This window comes from Cyanistes caeruleus, chromosome 10 (assembly GCF_971803275.1).
Source record: "Cyanistes caeruleus chromosome 10, bCyaCae1.hap1.1, whole genome shotgun sequence".
Lineage (NCBI taxonomy): Eukaryota > Metazoa > Chordata > Aves > Passeriformes > Paridae > Cyanistes > Cyanistes caeruleus.
The window spans coordinates 18,325,104-18,349,324 of NC_141710.1; the positions used below are offsets into that span (position 1 = coordinate 18,325,104).

General features: G+C 39.0%; 1 protein-coding gene across 13 annotated transcripts in view; it reads left to right on the forward strand.

The window, feature by feature from the left end:
• PEX5L (peroxisomal biogenesis factor 5 like) overlaps positions 1-23,662 on the forward strand; it is a 105,921-nt gene extending 82,259 nt beyond the window's left edge. For 8 of the 13 annotated variants that reach the window (XM_086844125.1, XM_086844117.1, XM_086844120.1 and 5 more), the window contains 10 exons: positions 84-180; positions 610-684; positions 6,306-6,401; positions 12,779-12,895; positions 13,818-13,961; positions 14,795-14,865; positions 15,633-15,830; positions 17,174-17,339; positions 17,708-17,865; positions 18,491-23,662. In XM_086844125.1, coding sequence (XP_086700251.1) covers positions 84-180; positions 610-684; positions 6,306-6,401; positions 12,779-12,895; positions 13,818-13,961; positions 14,795-14,865; positions 15,633-15,830; positions 17,174-17,339; positions 17,708-17,865; positions 18,491-18,695 — 1,327 coding nt within the window. In that variant the 3' untranslated portion in view covers positions 18,696-23,662. The remainder of the gene's footprint in view (positions 1-83; positions 181-609; positions 685-6,305; positions 6,402-12,778; positions 12,896-13,817; positions 13,962-14,794; positions 14,866-15,632; positions 15,831-17,173; positions 17,340-17,707; positions 17,866-18,490) is intronic. The other 5 variants (XM_086844119.1, XM_086844118.1, XM_086844116.1 and 2 more) reach the window with 1 other exon arrangement.
• The last annotated feature ends 559 nt before the right edge of the window (positions 23,663-24,221 follow it).

Below are 24,221 nucleotides of genomic sequence, written 5' to 3' on the forward strand. Positions count from 1 at the left end.
TAATTAATCATTGTGTGCTTGTGAACCTGAAAGACCTAGGGCAGCGTGTCCTAGTGCTGAGTGTGTAAATGCATTATTTCTAGGTCCACAGACAACAGATCACAGTCTGAGCTGACTAATGTCAAGAGTGCCTTGGACTCTGATTCAGCATCAGAATTAGAACTTGCACCTGCAATACAGGTAAGAGGATTTGGTAGATTTATTAACAATGAAAAGGCAAGGAGGAACTTCACACTGGCAAACCACTGACACCCTGGGAGAACTATTCAAGGGATATTTTCAGGATCATCAGGGAAAATATCTTCACACACCTCTGAAATGAATAGGTTATGAAATTAACTATCAGCATCTGAAACATTCAGAATTTAATACTGCAGTGAACTGTGACCTTCCTGTACAGAGGGGAAAGCTTCAAACTACAGTTTACAGCACCATCTTTTTTCCCCTCCCTCCAGTTCTGAAATTCAGGCTTCTAGTGGTTCCCTGCCCATGTTAAATATCTATCCTTTAGGTCTCTTGGTCAGGCAGGAATCCCCAGAACTGGGAAATTGCTAAGGAAAACGTGAAGCCATCATTACACCAATGTTCATTAGCAGTTTATCTCCACAGGTGGGGGAGCAGTGTGGTCACAGGACTTTTTCCTGCTGGAAAAGGAACTCTAATACGGAGGGCTCTGGGCTAAAGGTTTGTAGATTTGCCCAATTCCACTGTTGTATTGTGTCTTGGACAGGTCTTGTTGGAAATGATTACTGAGGGTTGCATGTATGTATGCACATACAGGTACAAATGTTTATGTATGCATTCCAATAGATCAGCTTGGTCTATCAGAATGCAGATGTAAATATTTGTACCTGTAGTGATATATAAATATTTGTATCTGTAGTGGTAGATCAAACACCTTCTTGGCTGCTTCTTACTTTTTAACTGAAACATTTCAACCATTACCACTGGAAGGAGGAAGAGAGAGTTTTCTGGTGGATTAGCTTTTAGTTGAAAATTTTCTCACCTTCCACAGCTATTTTTAGGCCTGGCCTTCAAAAACTTTGTCAGATAGAAAGTCTGGAAATTAATGAAAAATAATAGTCTCATTTGAAAATAGAAAAATGAGACAGTACTTGCCAAATGTGTATCCTGAGATACACAATTATACACCATTTTATTTTTTTATTATTTTTTTTTGAGAAGGTAGAAACAGAACCCAGTTATCAGATCCATTTTTGGGTTTTTCTTAGGAAAGAACATGTCCTTTACTTCCCTGCCATCTCTACATTACAAACAGGGTGATTTTTTCCCTTCTGGAAGCCCCACACCAGTTGTAATGCATGATATCTCTCCTTTCTCTACAATAGATTAGTACATCTCAGTAATGGAAAAGATCTATTACACAATGCATCCACTTGAAATGGACGGTGTGTTCTCACATGCTTTGTCCAGCTCATATTGAAGCACCTCTGACCCTTTTTAGGAAGCTGTTCCTCAGACAATAGATCTAAATTCTAGGACATTTGTGCCAAGGACATCAACCAAGATGTGTGTAAGTCAAGTAGACAGTCACAGGATTTAAAAGCTGTGGCTTTCTGTAAAAGCAATTACAAATGCAGTGTATCTCTACTTTATATGATCCATTTCCCTTTTATCTTCCACTAGAATAATTGCAGAAGCAAAAATCCACATTTTTCACTCAGTTTACTAAATTCAGTCAGTCGAGGCTCCATAATGTTTTGCAAAATGACTGATATTTCAAAATAAAAAACCATGAAGTTGAAGAAGCCAACTTGAAAAAAAAGCAGAGACTAAATTTCTTATCTGTTGTCTCGGTACATTTCATGTTTTGTTTTGGTTTGTCATAACCTGCTCGTCTCAAACTTGTGGTCCATTTGAGCAACAAAATGTTAAACTGGTAATTATTAATGTGGAGAAATGACCTAAAGTGAGAATGTGTTCCTGTTCTAGGTAGGTTACTCAGAAATGTGGTTTTGTTCACTGCTTGCTTCATCCTGCTCGTACTTGGACTGTCAAAGCTGTCAGCTCCCAACACACAGGCTCATCTGTCTTGAGCGAGTTCTTAATCTGCTTGCAAAAGAAATCACGTTAGGGCTTTTACCAAAGCATATGTTTGCCATACTTTGTCCTCTGTAGGTCTTGTCTATCTCACTTAAGGGTAACCTTTGCAAATGCAACACATTCTGCCATACCCTAAAGACTTCATCTTATCAAACTTGCTGCAGTTTTCCATCAGCAGTTTCCCAATCACCTCATCACTCATCTTTGACATGTTACATTTAGTTCCTCAAAGTGAAATGCTAAGTAGGTCATATTTTCATTAAAATTATACAATCTTCTTAACAAAATCCTTTGTTTACCAACACTTGTGCCAATACAAAATCCAAAAGACAAGCTTTGAACTACGAAGGGAGAAATGTGTTTGAAGGCTGTAATGGTCAGGTCACTGGTGGCTGTCACTGGATGTGGCTGTCTTGCTTCTCAGCATTTATTCACATCATATTTTACATATTATAAACTCTTAAACAGCATTTTCCCAAAGTATCCTTGTTCTTTGTTTTATCTGCCATTCTGAAAAGTTCCTTGTTATGCTTTTATTGGTATTGAGATATCCTACAGTGTTTGGGGAGGAGGGGAGGATTCTGAAGGTTTATTTTTTAATCTTAAAATTATAAACTGCAGGGAGAGATAATATGTTTAATTGTTTATGCACAAAGTCTGCTCATGTTTTAACTCTTTAAATATTTTCCTGGGCATTTTAAATATTTAATTTCTCACACAGAGTGTACAAAGGCCCTGTCATGCTAAAAATCTGTACCTAATTCTAACATGTCAATGCTCTTAGACAAAGGTATAGTGAAAATCTTGTAAAACTCATAAATCTCCAGTTTGAGGCAACAATATTTAGAACTCAAAATTAATTCCTCACTTCTCCCAGATAGCTACAGAAAGACTAATGGCCCTAACTTTGCTTGGATGTGCCACTTACTCTAAAGAAATGAGGAGTTGCCGGGGACAGATTTAGTTCATTATTTGAAGACTTGATCAAAAGTTAAGATTGCAATTTCAGCCTCTCACCAACAGTTAAGATCCAACAGCACATGAGGAGAATAGAAGTGCAGGAAGGGGTTGGAATGGAAAGGTTTGTCCCTGAGTACAGAAGCCATGATCAGCCACAGCACCTCCATTGCAGAGAGGTGAGAATATCAAACCACAGCACCCAGTGTCCAGCCTTGGACACAGGCTAACCCTGGTGGGGCTCCCCTGGGGAGGCCAGGGTGCCATCCAACACCTGCTGCAGCTCTGCAGGTCTTGTGCTGCCACTCCACTCCCATCCCCTCGCCCTGGACTGGCAAAAGGCAGCAAGTTTGAGCCCTCATGGGCTCTTCACTTCTGGGTGTCACAACCCACAGGAGCACTCTGCATTGTCTGCACGCAAATGCAGCTTGTGTGGCTTTTGTTAATGACCTTTTTTCCCCTCCTGCTGTAGTGGAGGAGAAAGTCTGTTTCTGTGGGGATGATGTGGGGACAATGTATGCTCTGACATGTGGACAGGAGGGGATCTCTGTGCTTCTTGTCCTCTTCCCCCTCACCCCTGTGCTGCCCCTGGAAGCTCACTGTACCCTCCTGCAGTACAGCTCAGTCTGAACATCCTCATTTCCAGGAGTGTCCTTCACCTAAGGAATGGCAGTCACTGGAAACAAAAGGGTAAAAAGCAGAAGTAATCAAATGCTTTGCTGGAGCCAATCATAAATAATGAAAAGGCCAGGAGCACAATTAGAGCCTATCAATAGAGTTCTGTGTCAAGAAAAACAAATTTAATTCTTTGATCAGATTACAGGTTGAGTTGATAAATGTTGATTTGTGATATTCTACAAGGGTTTTGAATTAACATGTCATACTCTGATTGTAAAATTGGCACCACACAATGTGAATAAAGCCAGTTGTTAAAACTGGCCAACCTGCCTCAGGAGCAGTCTCAGGAGCAGTAGTTATTTACTAGGAATTATAATCACATAGGGATTTGTTCTGGGATTCCAAAGAGGAACAATGTTCTTCAGTTTTATTGATCTGAAAATAAACATGCGAGCCAATTCCTCAGAAAATTTCCATGTGATGCAACAGTGGAATCAAAACAATTAAAATAAGGGATATGTAAAAAGGAGCTGGTGATCAAGGCATCTGTACAAATATATTATGTATAAATATATGTGTTGCAAAACTGTCCCTTGGAAAATCACACATTTCAGAGCAAGAATGCAGGCTCCACTTACAACACTATGCTGGAAGGCAGTTTGAAACAACAGGAGTGTTCCCTGTGCAGTACTGGGGGAAGAGCAGTGTGTAGAAGCAAACATAATGAGTGGGATACAGGAGATCACCTGATTTCTGCATAGAGAAGCAGCAAGACAGGTACTGGAATAAAGTGCTCCCTTTGCTTGTCTGTATGGCTATAAAAAATTAAGAGGGAGAGTAAAAGTGACAGAAAAAGGTTAAAATCTGAATGTTTCATATTGAGAACATTTAATAGTGTGATGTTTTTATATCATTAAATGTCCTCATATCACTAAAACCTGATTAAAATCGTCAGTACTTTTCTACAGAGAAAATATAGTGTATTAAAAAGTATGGGAAAAAGTAAGAAGTAATAGAGGGAAACTAGAATTAATATTAATAAAAGGAATGAGGAGGGCAGTTAAACAAAAAGTTTTACTTTACTTAAAAGTGATGACATTAAGGTCTCTTGGTAACTTTAAATTAAACCCAAGCAGCTTCCTCAAAGATATTTACTCCAGACAACCTTAGTTTATTCTCTGAAGACCATCATTTTGGTTCCATGGGTGTTGAGTGACAAATGCCATCATGTGATATGCAGACAAATGAATGATCTGAGCCACTTATCTCTTCTGCCCTAAATTCTATTAATCTGGAAAAGAGCTGGTTTATGTCTAGGACTGGGTTTTGGGTTGTTTCCAATGAGAACCTGAAATATTTTCCTGGCCTCACCAAAGGAAAATAACATTTTCCAAACATGGGCTAGAGGTAGATGTGAAAGAAGAAGCAATAGATCCTCAGGGCAGACATTCCCTCACACTCTGAGTTTCCTGTCAGAGCAAAGTCCAGAGGCCAGCACAGAACCTGCACAGTGTCCACCACTGTGCTTCTCACAGAAATTGTGTTGTATCGCTGTTTTCTGACCCTGTGTGTTTCACCCCACTCAATGTGCATTTCACTCATCACCCTCTGGGAGACCAAAGCCTCAGGGACAACACAGAAAGCCTAGAGCTCATTTGGCAAATGAATGTCACCTTCCTGGGAGAGAAGCCATGTGTGTACAACCAGGAGAAATGTTTGTCCATACGTCACACGTGACATGTGAGAGCTCAGAAACGTGTCTGATGTCAGTGACCATTCCAACATCTGTAGAGACAGCCCAAGGAGTCTGATATGATCAAAATTAGTCTTTTAGCAGTGTGGTTCACAGAAATTGAATATTACAAGTACAGTCATCAGAAATATAATCAGGGAAATTAATGCAATTGGAAGCACGGGCACACAAGTGGCTAATGAGTTTAACCTCTTGACAAACACTAGGGAAGGGATTAGCAGTCAGAGCTTTGTTTAGGAAGATTAGGCCACTTTGTGCCTTTTCTGCCATCCTTAAATATTGTTTGGTTTTTTACAGTGCTTTTTTGTAAAAATAAAATAAAATAAACAACAAAAAAATTTTTCTTTTTTTTTGGAAAAAGAACAGGGAAAAAGTTGTTATGTGCTTCCAGTGGGATTGACCAATGTTACATAAGGGAGGTGCTGATTGTAAAAAGGATTTGCCCTTCCAGTGAAATCCAGGACAAACCTGGCTCTCTAATGTGATCCCAAAAGAAAACCTGAAGGAAAACCAACAAAATGTGCAAGGAAAAAAGTGTTTTCTTCCTGGATCCTAGTCAGTGGAATGCATTCCTACAGTCATAATGCAGAAGGAGCAAGTAATGTAAAAGTCTCATCCAAAATAGTCAGCTCTCTCCTTTTGTAGTCCAGCTCTTATCTTGCCTTTTCTCGGATGTCTCTTATCTTTCACACATCTTGACTGAAAAGAAAAATCTGGAAAAGATAAATGACTCTGCTTCCCATGAGAAGTGGTCTCTGCTACAGTGTAAGAGAATTCAGAGAAATTCATACAGGGAACCAAGTAGTTTTCCCCAAGAAAAAAGCCATTTTGGGCTCTAGACAATTAGGGAAATAACTCAGAAGTGTGACAGAGAGTCTATCAACCCTTTCTAATTTACTCTTTTGTTTTTTAGGCACGGTCAAGTAAGGAGCAGCGTTGGGGAACACCTCTTCTCTCCAGAAATCACTCCTTGGAGGAAGAATTTGAAAGAGCAAAGGCAGCTGTTGAGGTATTATTTCATTTGCTGTTTTCATTTTCAGCTGATGTTCTACAGATTTCCTTTTTATCTTGCAGCACAAGCAGAGAAGAAAGTTGGAATTGGATTATTTAAAGTGGAGAAAAGATGCAATTCATAAAGCTATTAATTTAAAATCACAGCTTGTCTCTTTAAAATAAAGGAAATCCAAAACCCTTAGCTATAAAAAACCATTAGAACCAAGTTTTTAGGCTGGATTTTTATTTGCTAGAGCAAATGGGTAAATGCCCCATAAATGGAGCTAATCCAAACCACAAGTAAAAGAGGGAAACATTTTTCCCCAGCAATTGTGTGCCATCAGTTCTTTAAGCCCAGACACAAACCAAGCCTCCACTGTGAAAACAGAGCTCAGAATCACTGATGAACTGCCTGGTGTAATGCAGAGCTGTACATAAGCACCAACCATGCACCATTTTCACATTTTTACAACTAGTGGCAGAATGATGAGCACAGGAGTATTCTTGTTTTCTGGTAAATCTATTTGGTTTGAAAAGATAAAGGCATTTGGATAGTTCTCCTATTGCACTTCTGGTTTCTTTTTCACTAACTTTTACATTTCCAACATCTAAAACCTCTCCTGAGTGTTGTTCTACACCACTAGTCCAAATTGATCCTGTCTAGACACAAAGTAGAATGCAGGTTTTTTAGCAAAACTCAACAGAAAATTAGATATAAGAATTGATCTGGAGCATCATTATCTTCTCAGGGGTTCCATGGGCAACCCTTCAAAATCCCATTGCCACAAAGAGCCAAGAGAGCTCCATTCCAGCAAGGACAGAGCTTCAGGCTAAATTATGTAACAGCTGCTAAAATGAGTTCTTAGGGTGCAGAGGATGAAGCTGTGAAACCAGCTCCTCAAAACTGGTTATTTTTAGCATGGACTGCAGGCTCATTAATCTCCAAACCATCTAGAACACTTTAGGGATGTTTGAGCTTAGATTTAAATTTTAGACATGTATTTTAATACTCTTGTAATTCAAGTTTTATGCCATTCTAATTCCAGTGCTGACAATCAAACTATCCTGGATTAATATTGGCTGATGAGAAAAAAAACTATGCCTAAATCTGAAACTGGCTTCTACCTAGAAAGAGAATTTCTTGTTGAAGTAACTAATCTGTTTTTTTATGATATGCTATGGTAAGATGCAGGGTTTCTAGCATGGTTTCTCAGGATTTTATTGCACACACAAAAAAATCTGGTCTCAGCACAGGTTAAAATGGACACAATCAGTAAATTAGCTCTTTCATAAACTAAGCATGGAAGGCATTTTTTATTTCCAGATCAAATAAATTCTTCACAAACAACTGCTGGTGAGGCACAGGAGATGTTTTTGATGTCTCACATCATACACATTTGCTCCTGGCAGGAAAGGGGGGAACATGCTTTCAGATTGCCACTGCTTAAAATACTTCAGATGTTCCCAATTGCACTGCAGGCTGATCCTGTGCTGTGACCTGTGCAGGCAGCACAGGGAACGTGATGCTGAACATCTCAGTGCAAATGATGTCAGTGCTCCTGCAACTGCCAGCAACTTGTGTGATGGGGAGTTCCAGACACTCAGCAGAAAGAAAAATTAGTTGAGTCCAACAACAGATTACAAGACGTTATTGAGTTACTTTACAGAGTAAAGTAAGGAGGAGAATATATTGTAAAAAAAAAATAAAAAGTCTTGCAGACTAAAAGGTCAATCTGAGGCAACGGAGACAGGTTGTTAAAATACTTTAGTGTAGTCTCAAAAATGGCTATTAAAAAGAATCAAATTAAATGTTTCCCCAAATGTAGCTGGCAGCCTTAAGTTATTCTTTCTGCTTAAAATAGAACCTTGGGTCAGGTAGTTAAAATGTAAAGGAAAGGATTCTTCAAGACCTTATAGAGCAGTTATTTCCATTTGCATATGAAAAGGGCTGAATTTTCATCCTAGCTAAAATGAAGTGGTAAGAAAGCTGGAGTGATTGAAATAAATTGAGGCCCATCTCAGCAAGATTAGTGCTTTGTTAGGCAGAGAATAGATACAGGTCAAAAATTCATTTTTTAGGCTTTAGATGTTTCTGTAATAGTCTTCGATTGGGAAAGCTCCAAGTGGAAAGATTAGCCAGAAAACTGATCAAGAAAAAGAAGTAAATCTCAGGTTCTTTGTGGCCTAGTTCAAAAGGAATTAATTAAAAATTCAGTAAATGAAGACACCAAACTTTATCCTCCACCCAGTATTCACTTCAGAGCTTTGGGAATGGTTTTAAGATGTCAAACTTTGAGATTAATGAAGATTTGTGAGGTAATTCTTTCTTAAGAAGGTTTAAAGATGTCTATGCCATTGGGGAATCTTTTAAGAATAAAGTGGTGAGTAAAATAGCTTTTTTTCCTAGAGAGGGTCCAGATTCCCCTGCAGTGTTTGGGTGCTTGTAGACCTCACTACCTTTTATTAGTTATTCTGGAAATTGTACTTGATTTTTGCCTCATGATTTTTTTGTCTCAATAATTTCCAAGTGCTGTAAGAACTATTTTTTAACACAATCTTTCTAATAATAAGCTCTATTTTCACCAAAAATCAGTACTTTTGAATTTTTAAAAAATGCCAGGATGGGGATTCCAATCCATCCTGTACTTACATTCCATTAAAACAATTGTTTTCTCAACCACCAGTCTCCTGGTGATGGGAAAGAATAAATAAAAATAAGAGCAAGGAGGTGCAAAAATTTCCAACTTTGTGTCTCTGAGATGGAAAAAAGCTGTTTTGTTATTTTCTTATCCCATATTTCTCTGATTAAACTGCAGATGCCACACTGTTTTGTGAGCTTATGCATAAGAATTTTTGAGCTGTCCTTCCCAGCATCATTTTATTTACAACACAATGTCACACGAACCATCTGCTGTGTAGTGTACTGCTTTGAAGCATCAGAGCACATTACAGCTAAATTATGTGACAATAGGAGGAAAAAGATGGGATTAATTTGTTCTAGCCTAGGAAAACATATTCCAGGACCATCAGTTTTATGGTTCCCATGAGTACTGGTTGGAGTCCTTTCTGTACCTACAATATTCCTGTCTCACTATTACAACATTTCTTTGGATGGGCCTAAAACTGGGAAAACCATATTTTAAATTAGCAACTAGGAGCTTGAGTCATTCAGATGCATTTCATTTGATACTCTTTCAAAACACAGTGGGAATCTTTGCCTTGATAAACATTTTTTATCTTTAAAATGTAGCAAAATTTTCAAATTTTTTTTCAAGACAATATCAAAGAAATGTTACCTAGTTAAGCACACAAGTTTAACTCACTGTGTCTTTCACATCAGAGTATTGTAATAGAATAACTCAGAAAACAATGACAGAACCTTTATTATGCATTGGTCAATTAGGAATACTGTAAAGTAATTTTTGGAAATACAGGACAGGCAAAATTCTAAAAGTTATGACAATAGGTAAATTTATAAATACATCATCTGCCCCCTTTCATTGGATCATAGGAAACAGAGAGCCTGGAAATATTTTGCCTCCCATTTGTTTAACTGCTTCAGCATATTTTTAAATACTAAGAGTAAAAATAGCCTCTTTGAAAAAATGCAGAATTTTCTGCTTGGAAGCAGTCAGATGGTATGAACATTTTTCCTGGTTGTCATTCCTCTTAACTGCTGCAGATGATCTAAGAGTGTGTTAAATGTGTTCAACTGGTCTGAAAACTTTTGGCTCATGTAAAGTTCTTCACCAGCCTTAAGGTGGCAAAAACATTGAAATGAGGTTAATTGGCAGCAGTGGTGTAGCAAATAGAGTTAAAAATAGATCTAGCAGCCTTGATCCAAAGCCAGGTTCTCAGAAAGGCTCAATATTCATTTAACCCTCCTGCCACTGAAACCAATGAAAAAATTGCTACTAATGGCAGCTGAAATAGACTTAGGCCTTCGGCAAAGAGTGTAATATTTACAGTATTTAAATATGTGTAGTATTTACAATTCTCTTCCTCAAGGACCTTGCACTGCTCTGCTGTTGACATTGGTACTGCAGCACTGGGTCAGTGCCTGGTCCAGGGGCTCAGTGCAGCTTTTCTGTACCAGAACCCCTCGCGCTGAATGTCCTCAGGATGCTGTAGCCTGGCCCAAACAAACAAATCTTTCCTTAACATTGCAAAATGGTCCTGTGTCCAAGTAGTGTAGGGTGAACTGAGAGAGATTATAGCAAAGCTGGTTTTCTCCTCATTGCATTTTCCCTCCTCTTTTGACTCTCTGTAGGTGGACATTCAGGAGGGCTAGCTGGGAGCACAGTAATTCACTGTTTTTTTTACGTGGAGTGTAAACACAGTGAATTTCTGTGAGAATTATAAATATATAATTGAACAGCAGAATTTAAGACCTAATTCCATTTATATGCTTGCTTACTATCTGCAGAAATATGATTTGATGTTTCCATACCATTGATTCATAAAGAATATTTTGGGGGAAAATGCAAGCAAAAATTCCAATATAAATATCATACTATATATATATATATATATAATTATTTCTATAAATTAATCTGGCTAAATAAGGCCATTACTGATTAGTTTTTGGTAGTTTTATTAATTTTAATCTGAAGGAAAGGGAAATTTCCACTTTTTTATTTCATGCTGAATCTCAAAATTACTGCTAGTTAAAACACGATCACATCATTTTTATTTCAGTGCAGCGCAGATTTGTGCTGAATGAGAAGCGATTGATGGAGGCATCTGTTGAACAGGATATTTTTAGGGATTCAATTGCCTCTGGTCATAGCTGATAGGAGTTAAAGAGGGAGTGATCTGACTCATCCCAGCCTTTTCAAACCCTAAATGGACATTTCAGTACAATCTCACAACTCTTTATATGAATGTATTTTCTTCAAGTCTGGCATGAGAGCAGATCCTGAAGTTGTGTAACAGATTGGTCAGGGGCAGTTCACTTCTATTACCTGGAGTGAAATCTCCTCTCCAAGGGTGAATGATTCCCAATTTATTTTCTTTTCCACTGAGGAACATAGCAGATACCTTCACACATCCAATGACTGTACGATTCTGACCATCCTGTATTGAAGACAGAATTCAAACAATCCTGAATTTCTTCCTGGATGGAAGATGGTATGCTTTCCTTTTCCCCAGCACCTAAGGAGGGTTGCAGCAAACCATGAAATCACAATCTAAGCTCTATTTTTCCAGTCATTTCTGGCTGTGGAGCTGTACCAAAGTTGTCAGCCTTGTAACAAAGATTCCCACAAAACTATCCGGACCAGTTCACAAAACCTCCAATTAATTTTGATCAGCACCTCGCTCTCAAATGGTTCTGTCAAAATCTCAATAGATTTATTTGTGCTGCTGTCTTTGATATAAATAAGCTGAGAAACTGTGCCCCCAGTGCTGCCAGCTCACTGAAACACTGGCCATGTCCTTGTAGGAACTGGAGAATTTTGGAAAGGCTTGTAGTTCTCTGCAAATACTCTGCTATAGATCGCCTTTTCAGAGTCCCATGACTGGTGTGTGGAGGCTGAAAAAGTAGCACCTCAATTTGGATTCTCCCCTTCCTTAATTCTATTTCTATTTCTTGGCATCATTTTCTAGTAGCCACACTTGTTCCCTCCTTCTGGTCGTTGCTAATCTCATTCGTTGTCCTAAATCTCATCTGTTTTTCATAATTTCTGTTTCCCTTGTATGTGCATTTTTCTCTCATCTTTGAGCTGAATATTAATCTTACTGTGTGATTTTATAATCTCTTGTAGATTCCTCTCACCAGCAGAGTATACAATGCAGCATTAAGATTTGTCCACTATGTCAAAAAGCCCAATTTGTATTACATCCCTTATGCAAACACCCTCTCTCTAAACTTTGACATTTCTCTTTCTCTTAGCTGAAAATTATGCTGAATATACAAAGTAAGCAATGCTTGCTCTCTTTAAACTGTTTTATCTATTGTTATTCTTTTGCATATGCACTTAGTTGATTTTTTTCTTTTTTTTTCCTTTTTTTTTTCTTTCTTTTCTTTGTCCAGGGACTTGCACCATTAATTGCCTTCAAATTTTATGTAACAATTTGCTGTTAGCATCAATAAGATGCAGTGTAAGCTCCTGCAAATCCTGCTTCAAACAGGACATACGCTGCCTCTGAGATAAAGAGTTTTCTGTTGACAAAATGCTTTCCAATATAAGAGATGAAATTTAATTATATGAAATTCTAAACAGGAGCTGTAGTATTTCAGTCCATGTGATTATTAATAGCACTAATACTGCTCAACAAAAGTGACACTGAGACCACTGATAGAAAGAAATACAAAAGGTTTTTTTCAAAAAAAAAAAGACCTTAATTTTAAAGTTTTGTTGTTCATTTTCTCTTTTCCTCCTTTTCTTCTAGTCTGACACAGAGTTTTGGGATAAAATGCAAGCAGAATGGGAAGAAATGGCTCGCAGAAACTGGATTTCAGAGAACCAGGAAGCACCAGGGCAAGTCACTATCTCAACCATTGAGAAGGTAACACCAAGTTTTTTATTGCAGTACATCCCCCCTGTGCTAATTTGAGATGAGCCTCAGCTCTTCCAGGGAACCCAAGGAAATTCTGTGGACATGAAAGCTAATTTTACCCCAAAGAGCTCATCCTCTTTGATTGCCTGTGGGTGGGGCAGATTAGAAGACCTTGAGCAGTGAGAATATGTTTAGACTTGAACACAGCCTAAAATCACCTGAAAAGATCACAAAGCAGGTCTGGATTTATGGGCACTTTTGAAGGCAGGCACTTAAGGAAAAGCAAATAAAAATACCTGGGCCAGCACTATTGAGGATAGAAGTTAGGGAGATTCCATTCCTTTTCTTCATTCCTTCCACTCCATATTTTAATTGGATTTCTGTTATGCAGCTGATATTACCACACACTCTTTACACTGCAGTGTAAAAACTTAAGAGTTTACTCTTAACAAGAGAAAAAGGCAAAACTTAAAAGAATACTAAAATAAACTCAGGTGCTTGCAGCACTGTTCTGGAAGGTTAATTGAAGATTTCAGGATTTCAACTGAGCAGCCATTAGGTTATGAGCACTGCAGGGAGTCAGCTCCTTGGTGTGTGCTCATCACATTGGGTGTTCTGCATTCAGAGGTTCAGTCCTGCTCCTCCTCAGGCACCTTGAGTTGTTGACATTATCTTTGGTGGAGAGCCCAGCACAAGTACCAGTAAGTAAAATGGAGCTAAAGTCAAAATAAAGAGAGCAGAAACATAAATGCCAGGTGGTGTGACTTTTTACACTTTTTGTCATTGAAATTCCATGGGGGAGCTCGTGCCACTTCCACGGAACAAAGGTTGTTTACACCCAGCTGGAAAATAGTGAGTCATTGCATTTTTTTAGACTTGTCATTCCCTGCAACTTGTCACTCGTCATGGGCCCATTATCTCTCTTCTCCAGGGTTATTATTTCCACACTGACAATCCCTTCAAAGACTGGCCTGGTGCTTTTGAGGAAGGACTGAAGAAAATGAAGGAAGGTGACCTGCCTGTTACAATCTTATACCTGGAGGCTGCAATTCTCCAAGAGCCCAACGATGCCGAGGTATTTGCTGCTGTGCCTTTTCCTGGCAAAGGGAAAGGGAATTCCCTTCTGCATGGAATGATGGAATGATTTCTGGGCTCAAACCTTTGCCACTCATGACTGACTGAAACATTGGATTCTAAGGGTTATGAATTAATGTGTGCCTTAAAATAGATAACAATGAGTTCTTTGTAGGATGAGACTCTGTTTTTGAAATACTGTTGTTTGAAATATTTCAAACCTTCCCTTCATATCCTGATGTTTTCAAACTATCTTGTAAACACTGCTATAAAAAAGATGAATATTTCTGATTTAACAAGACTGTTGAAAAAATTTTTTAAGTTACATAAATTTCTTCACTGTTGCTATTTTCAACTAGTTTATATTTAAAGTCTGTTTTCTGTGAAATGTTAAAAATATTTATACTGTATCTAGGGCTCTTTGAATCTACTGCTACATTAAATTAAACAGCATATTTTAAAAAAGCTGAGAATCAGAAGCTCCCTAAAAACCCCTAATATATATAATATACAACTAAATATTTCTTCTTCTCTATTTTCCATAAAATTGTGGCAAAATTTAAAATGTGCAGTAACTCAAATTTAAGAAATCAGCATTTGAATATACACTGACAGAATACCCATGCATTCATTGACCGTAAATATTTATTAGGCCTGAAGATATTCAGAACTACATTGACTGGAACTGTTGGTGTGCACACTGTAGAAAAATCTGTGGTTAGTGCTGGACATATCTGCTGCTTTTCCTCACCCCTGCATTTAACAGTGATAATGGTTGGAACTCTGTTTGCAGTTGGATATATTTAACAAATTAAATGATTATTATTTTTGCAGGCCTGGCAGTTCCTGGGTATAACACAAGCAGAAAATGAAAATGAGCAGGCAGCCATCGTGGCCCTCCAAAGGTAGGGGGAGATGAGTCCTAAATCTGGGGTCTGATGAGCACTGGGTAATGAGGACCTGGGGATATTTAATGTCATTCCTGTCTTGGAATGTGAAGCATTAATTTAGCAGAGTAGAGCATTGACACAGATACAGAAACTCCCAGTGACTTCAGAGGGATGACTAGTAATTAATATTTCTGTTTTATTAAATAAGTTCAATATTTCATGGAGTAATTTAAGTGCATGCACAAAAGAAAAGTTACATGGCCTGATAAATATGAGTTAGGCATGATGCAAATGAAGTGCCTCTTTTACATTCCAGCCACTTGGCATATTTTCTGTAGTCTGTCCTTTAATGAAGAGGTTTTCTTAATTGGAGTGAGCTCCCTTCAGCTGCTGAATGCTAAACTGCCAACATTTTTAGGCTGATGGAGATGTGAAGATCACAGAATTGTTGTACATAAAATGTGAGCTCCAAAATATCAGCATTATTATTATCTTTCTGTAATGGGTTTTTATGTTTCCATTTGAAGCAATATTCCATTGCATCAGCACTGATAACCATGAAGTTATTTCACTTAAGGATACTCAATCTTGTTTATATGTCCCTTATTAGCTTACCTCGATAGAAATCTAAGAGGTGCTTGATTTAGGAGCTTGCTCATCCCATTTTCAAAAAGAGCAACAGTGATGATTGTGATTTTCTTTACATGAATTATTTTGGAACAATTCAAGCATTGTGATTGGCTGCAGAAATATCTTAATATATTCTTTTATTTTCTGCCTAGGTGCTTGGAACTGCAGCCAAACAACCTGAAAGCTCTGATGGCCCTGGCTGTGAGTTATACCAACACTGGACATCAACAGGAAGCCTACCAAGCCCTGAGGAACTGGATAAAGCAAAATCCAAAATACAAGTATATAGTGAGAAGCAAAAAAGGGTCCCCAGCACTTACCAGGAGGATGTCTAAGACAGCAGATGAAAGGTAAATGCAGTGGAAAACCTCATGGTGGAAATACTAATGATATCCCTAGGACTGATGGTGCCTGCTGTGTCCCCTTGTTCTACAGAAATCCAGCCTGTTCCCCTTAATGGAAGAACATGTCTTTAATGTCTCTAATGTCTCTCTAATAGCAGGAGAGGGAAGCCAACAGAGAACATTTGATTTAATGACTGAAGGCTTTATCTTTTACACCATCCCTGGAAGTTAAGAAACCCAAAAAAACCCAAAAAAAGCTAAAAAAAAAACCAACTAAAAAAGGATATTTCTCCTCAACTCCCATCACTTTCCTCTGTCCCTGTCTCCTGCCTTTGCATTCCCACACCCTGCATACTCATCCTTCAGCTGCTTCCACATGTATTCCAAGCCTTTATCCAGCTCTACATGTGTGTGTTTTTCCTGCTGTTCATTGTTCCTACTGTTTTCCCATATCCCAACCCAGTAGAATCCAGGAATGAACAATTTTGCAGTGCAAATTAAGTTCACTGAGAATATTGAGAGGTGGAACCTGCTTGTTTAAAACCTGTTCTGCTTCTAACCAAGAGACAACACAGCCATTTGATTTATCTTCAGTCATCTTAAATACAAAAAAATCATCATTTGGCAGCCCTTCATCATCATTTCATGAGGACACTAAACAAGTACCTCTGGACTGTAAGATGCATAATAAAGTCATTAAAGGCATAAACATGATTTAGAGAACCAAACCACTCAGGCTATCTCACTGCTTGTCATTTTGAAGACAGGCCTTATGTTTTACCCTCATCACTTACAAGTCCTGGGTTGACAAGATAATTTCGTATGAGTGAAAATAAAATATGCAAGTTCTGCTTAATTGCTAAGTGTGTTATTCCACTTTGGCTTCACCCCGCTGACAGCTGGTGCTGTCAGTGCAAAGGCTTTTAGAAGCTACAGTGGGCACAGAAGTCTTCTTATGTTTTGGCATCTTCCTTCAAGGGTCTTGGCTGGTCCTTTATCTATTCCTCTTAAAAGTACTACTATTTTTGCCAGTAAAGACCTGTTTTATGTCTGAGAAACTTATCTAATTTGAATACTTTTAATAAACCTTCGCGTCACTCCACTTGGGTTCATGGCTGTTCTTTGACCTCATTTCACACATGAACTTTTCTTATTTCAGACATGGGTTTACAACAGCACCCTGAAGTAAACCTTGGCCATGGTGAAGAAGCTCATTCACAAATTTTAGGAGTATAACATTTCTGATAAATCCACTACAAAGATTTTAATTTCAGGCTATGCAATCAACATTGAAATATCTGTAAATGACCATATGATGGATCTTTAAGTTATTTTTTTCCCTTGTCCAGCTCATTACTTGAAGAAGTAAAGGATTTGTACCTGGAGGCTGCTCACCAGAATGGTGATATGATAGACCCTGACCTGCAGACAGGACTTGGGGTTCTTTTTCATCTGAATGGAGAATTTAACAGAGCAATAGATGCATTTAGTGCTGCTTTAACGGTTCGACCAGAGGTACATTTTATACTTTTACATTTTAAAAAATTTAGCTTTACAGGCCATTTCCTTTTTCCTGTCTGGATCAGGCTATTATTAATGACATGCCACTTCTGCCATTAAAATTTTAAGACTCGAAATAGAAATGTTAATTACAAGACATCCCTCTTTGGAAAGATATTTATGCATGTCCAATTCCTACCTGTGAGCTGATTAATGGTATTAGATATATAAAGTTGCCTGTGATCATGAGTCAGAACCTCACATTCCTTGTCAATTAAGATACAATACTGTTATTTTCTGTAGTCCTCCTTCCTTTGCAAGCCAAAATGAGGTATTATGTCTGGTTCTTGACACCTACAGTAGAAAACTCATTTTCTCACCAGGACTATACATTATGGAACCGCCTTGGGGCAACCTTGGCAAACGGGGATCGCAGTGAAGAAGCTGTGGAGGCCTACACACGAGCTTTGGAAATACAACCTGGCTTCATCAGGTCCAGATACAACCTGGGGATAAGCTGCATCAACCTAGGGGCGTACAGGTGAGTATGAAAAATGTGCCAACAAAGTCAGGCATCACAACAACCAAGTGAAAATTCATTTTCAAGCTGGGGGTATCTAAGAAAAAAATAATCAGAATGTATCTACATAATCTCAGCTATTGTAAAATGTTTTTGTAACTTTTTACAAAGGACTAAAAAGCATTTTTGTAGCTTTACGTGCAAGTACTCTTATAATCAGTGGGATTGTTCTTGCACTTAAAGTAGTCCTGCTCTTAAGAGTTTTGTGAAAGAAAATGAAAGAGCCAATCTTTAAAAGGGAAATGAGTTAAACTGCTTCAAGTAATCCATGCCATCAAAAACATCCTTCAGGAATAAAGGTGATATTCCAGGGTCCCAGCTCTCAGGTTAAGTCAGGGAAGATGAAGGGGAGCTTTGCTGCAACAGGGGCAGTATTCCCAAATGTTTGGGTAGACTGAGTTTTGTGTTACCCGAGCCATGCCCTCCTGATTGATGAAAATCAAGCAAGAACAACACAAAGGGACTGAAGAACATAGCAAAATAATGTATTTAAGCCTGGCATGGAACTTTAGAAAGTTTGCCTGTAGTTGTTAAGCAAATTCCATTGCTTGTTTATCCTTTTTTTTCTTCTTCTTCTTCCCTACAGAGAGGCTGTCAGCAATTTCCTCACTGCTCTCAGTTTGCAAAGGAAAAGCAGAAATCAACAGCAGGTTCCTCACCCCGCTCTATCAGGCAATATTTGGGCAGCACTTCGGATTGCTCTGTCTATGATGGACCAGCCAGAACTATTCCAAGCTGCCAACGTGGGTGATCTAGACATTCTCTTAAGAGCTTTTAATCTAGAGCCGTAATAAAAAGGATTCAAAAATTGATTAAATTGTGTTAGGAAACAGAGAACTTTTTTATTACTCATCCCCAAATGACCACATTTTCCAAAAGATCATGACTGTAGATCAGTAGGGGAATTCCTTCAGACATTATTCATAAAGGAAAAGTTCAAAAGCACAAAAACAGTGTAAATAAATTCAAAGGGTTGAAATGAGCTGTGGCTAATCGGACAAAGCCCTGAACTAGATGAAATAGCAGTTTCTGAAGAATCTTCATCCCATGCAAGCTTTATCTCTCTATGTACATACAGCTGTAAAAAGAAAAGTATCTTAAGAAGAAACCTAGATAATGGTTATTGCACATTAGAATGGCAAGCAGTGCATCCAAGGAACCTGCTTAATAGCTCATTGCACTATGCTGACACCACTTTGCCCCACAGTGGGGATTCCCTATCCTTTGGTTTCTTTGATGAAAAATCTTCTCAAGGTCCATTTCAAACACAGCTCTGAAAGTAGAGGCATGTAAAAAGGATGTGTTTTGTTTTTAATATATTTATTAGCTGGCAATCAATTTTTTGCTTCCAAAGGTACCTGGATTAATCTGGGACCAGTTCTGCAGGCTCATAAGCCATGTGCAATGTCAAGAGGAACATAGTCCGTGGAGGGCTGTGGGATGAGGCCAGGTACATTTGGGGAAGCCAAGTGTTGCCAGCAGAAGAGACAATTTGCTCTGGAATTGTTACTGTTGAAACCAGCTGTCCTTGATCTGGGACAGCCTGATGGAGCTCGTGGCAGGGTCTGCACTTTTCTGTGTACTTACGCACTTTAATCTTTATTCCTGTAAAATAGTGCTATGCTTTTATTTTAGTCACCAACAATGGAATGTACAGGACAGCCTTGTTGGCAGAGAGGACCAAATATCATTTCCTGAAATGCAATGAGAGGGTTTTCAATATTCTTATGTTTAAAAATGCAAATAGAGTATAAACTGCATTAACTAGAAAGATTATTATATGCATCCATCAGGTACTACACATATACATGCATGTGCATGCACATACATGTTGTATGCAAATGTCATTTCAGAACATAACAAGCTACAGATCTTCATTGAAAATGAAGAAAAATATTCATAGGAGTTATTGCCTGCAGACCACTCTCAAGGGAGAACTTTCCCTAAAGAAACTGGTCTATATAATGCTTGTAGGATTGAGCCCAAGGCTTGATCCTGCTTTCATGGCAAACGGCAGCAAAAGTCTCCACAACCTCCATGATACCAGAGAAAATCCTTAGATAACACCAGTATGTGTAGCTGCTTACAAATGTGTATATAAACACACTATCTTCATTTTCCCTGGCTGGATGAATGGGGAGCAGGGTTGGGGCAGTACCAATCCCTGATGAATGGATTGATTCTGCTATAATCAAACACATTTAGCTCAGGATGAATGTGTCAATCAAAGAAGGAAGAGAAATTTTTAGGAGGTGATTTTGAGTTGCTGGTATTTTAAATATTTTTCCTGAATAGTGAAAGATAAAAAGTGTAATTAGATGTGTTGATCTGTGGTCAGGAATTCAATGTGCAGAGTAGCTACTGGAATGTGTTAAAGTGGGACAAATAGCACATTTCCTATAAACAACATTAGAAGAAAAATCCAGCTCAGAGGGATAAAAAAAGAAATCCAACTGCACAGATCACAGGGAAAGATGCTCTGTGGGAGTTGGACAGTTTCACCAGTACAAACCTAAAGTTTCTTGCAGCTGTCTGTTATTTTGAGCCACCACTTAAAGGAAAATTCCATCTAAGACAGTGTAATCACTGCATCTAATCACCATCTATAGGTTGTTAAATAAAAATAATTGTCATTAGAAAAATAACAGGCTTGCCCCTCACTCTCCCACTGAAGAGAAATGCCAAAAAAGCTACTAAAATTTTTTGAGAGTTCTTTATTGATTCATTGTTTACACATATATTCCTGTTTATCTATCAGGTGTTTCATAACTGATTCCTGCAGCTTTCTCTAAGGATGGGACTGCCTGGGAATGTCACTTTAGCTAAGTGGGCTGCTGTATGCATATCTGCTGACAACAGTTTGCTCTTTTGCTTTGACAGCGATGTGTGATGACAGCTCTTTATTGATAAGGCAGAGCAGAAGGTGCAGTGCAATTGAATCTGGGAAGTGATAAGAGAGAAGGGAGGCAGCTTTGAGAAGAGGCTGTAAAGCAAAGGCATATGTGCTTAGAGTTTGCTTGATGCCCTGCCATCACACAAGTTCTTCTAGAATATCCTTTATGCTGTGGTGTAGGATAATCAGTGCTTACCCAGAGGAATTAGCTGTTCAGGGACTTTATTTTTATATCTTTGAAATTAACAACAAAAAAGAAGTACTTCTCAGAGTCAGAATGACAAGGGGTATTTGATTCTCATGGCAGTTCACTAAACATCGCCTCCTGCCTGTGGATGAGAAACACAGAAATTATTAGGAAAACCTTATGCAAGTCCAAGCCTGTCCAGAAAGAACAGACTAAGTAGGTAGCTTTCAATTTATCCTGGGATGCACTGCTCAAAACTACATTTATCTGCTGATATATGTCCACACCCATGGGACTGCATGAGTTGTGTGTAACCTTGAGACAACTCACCAGGGCTGAACTCTGCCTTCCCAGGGAAGGGTTGGTCCCAGCCCACCTGAGCTCTGCTGCACAGGACATGGGCTACAAAGCCTGTCCAAAGATGTGCATGGCCTTGGAGACTATCTCAGCTGCTTTCTCCTGTTGTAGGTAGCCTGTGGCCAGTCAACCATGTGCCACTGCCAGAGGCACTGGGAAAGGCTGAAGCAAGGCAGATGACAGGGGAAAGTGGCATATCTCACACACTTCTGGACAGGTCAGTGTGGGGGACTGGCTGATAAGTCAGGCCCAGCAATTCTTGGGGCTTCTGGGCACTTCCTTAGGATCTTGGGCTTTATCATTCTCCTTTAGCCCCCTCTGCAAGCACTGTCAGTGCAGCAGACAGGATTAGCTACAGCTTTGAGCTGACCTCCTCTTGGCGTTCCTTAAATATTCAGGACAAGTTTGTATATTTGCCTGAAACAGCAAGAGGAAATATGTGAGGAGGCTGCAGCATATTAACAACCTGAATGGAAAATTCATCTACTTGTGCTTCTAACCAAGCATGAGGTGGGATAAATAAGGCGGGTGCTGAACAGTAGCAGATTGAGCCTGAGAGTGAGAGACAGCAAATCTGGGTCCTGTTCTCAGCACTCCCTGGGAGCTCGACCAAGTCAAAGCCTCTGCCATCCCTGCCCTGCCCAGGTGTGCAAGGAAGGAAGATGGGAGCCAGCATTCCTTGCACTACCAGGGGAGTATCACTGTCTCACACTTCAGGGGCGAGGCCACCACTCCTCTGGGTAGGAAGGTATCACAAACACAAAGTTGCTCAGGTCTAGGGAAGCATTTTCACATACAGACTACTGCTTTCAGCAGAGGAGAGACTCAGATGTTTCAGGATGCTGTAGAGCATCCATGAAGTGAGGCCCAGTTAGAGTGCTTCAATGGTGTATCACCATGTCCCACCCCTGTTTCCCTTTCTTGTTACTCCTCTCTTTTTCCAGAGGTGATTTATCACTGCCAGGTAACTGATTCCAAGTTTTTGAATTATTTTTTTTTCAATTTTATATTTCATGCAATTAAAAGAAATGTTTTCCTAACTCCAGCTTGGGACTGTCCTTGTCCTCTGCAAAGCTTTAGGAATAGTTATGACCTAGAAGCCTGATCCATCAAGCTGCTGAACCCTGTAAGCCTGGAGCCTGCACAAGAGTGCTCGGCACTCTGCATGATCAGCTCACATGCAGGTGTCACCAGGAGAGGGCTGGCTCTGGTACCACTGCACGTGCTGAACAGGCACCGGAATCACAGGGGTTGTTCAGGGAGTGAGGCTTTGCCATGAAGGCAAAAGGCTCATTTCTGGCTGACCTCTTTAAACTGGAATGACCACAGGAGCCTTGTGGCCACAGACTGGTTTATGTCAGCTTGAAGAACTGATTTGACTTTTAGGCACACACATAAACATATCTGTATCTAGTGGTATTTTCTTATGATCTGATAAATCACAGCACTTGTAAAAATATCAAGGGGGAGGTTCAAATGACACAAAACCTCATAGGACAATATTGCATGCAACTACATTAACCAGTAACCACTATGCAATGTTAACCCTGAGCATGCAGCAATGCTACCTGAGCATGGGTTTAGAGAATGCATGCAGAAGGCTCACACATAGGGTATTTTAAACTATTGATTCATATCATCTGTGGAACACTTTGCAAGTCCTTTGCACCTGCCAGACTCAAATCTGAGTTGTTCATATTGTCTGGAACAGACTAGACCAAACACAGAGCCCTTTTAAAATCCCATCCTTAGAATTCATTTTGTATTGTGGGTTTCATGTTTGCTCCAAGTGTTTAATTAATAACAGACATCTGTATAACAGCTTTTGCAGACATGTTTTAGTACCCTCTCAAGAATTAAAAAGCTAAATCTGCACAGCTTTCACAGTGAATCTGGGTGGTTTGGATTTTCACATCTCCATCTCTAGTGTCAACCACAGAAGAGCCAGGTATCCTAGGAACATCCACAGGCCTCCATGGCAGAAATAACAACTGCTGTCCTTACTGGCACAGCCAAAGCCTGAGGCCTAAATCATTGTCTGTTGGAGCCAGTGAGAAATGGAGAAAAGCATAAATTGGTTGTAGATCTCTTTTGCCCAAACATGCATCTGCACAATGAGACATATTAGTTATTTTCGCATGAATTACCTGCACAGTTGAAAAAAATGTGATTTCTGGTCACCAGTGTTGTCAGCTTAGCAGTCTGTACAGTGAATTTATGTAATAAATGTTAATAATATACCAAGTATTCACAAAAGTGGTAAGACAAAATGCACTGCACGTTGTGAAAAAAAAATAAAAATAAAAATGGTGGATATGCAATACAGTATTATCTACTATTCAAATCTTACCTAGGCTAGAATCAGATTCCTTCATTATGGTTCTACTGATTTTCAGACTGGTGAAATAAATCAGAAAACAGGAGTGCCATGCATGAAGAGATCACTGACACTTTGAACAAACGCAGGCAAAACGAGAAACAGGCATGTCATAGAATCCATGGGAAGTTTCAGAGCCTCAGCCCACAAAGTAACAGGTATTAGGCAAGGTAAAGAGACAGAAGGAATCTAAATTTTCCTAAAATATGCTGTAACTTTACAAATGCTTGCAATACGTGACAGCCCATTGAGCAAGCTTGCATGGTCAAGACTTGATGTGCTTTGATCTCTTTTCCCCTTCTACATTTACAGAATGCCATCAACATTGGCTAAACCTTTAATTTAAATAGCCTTTTTAATATCAGTAAGCTATTGTAAATTCAGAAAAATAAAAAAAAATTTATAAATATATTTTATATATCAGAGTATAACATATCTAGAGTAAAATAAAACGATATAGTTTTGAGAGGCATTCTGTGTGGCTTCTTCTATATGCTGTAAAC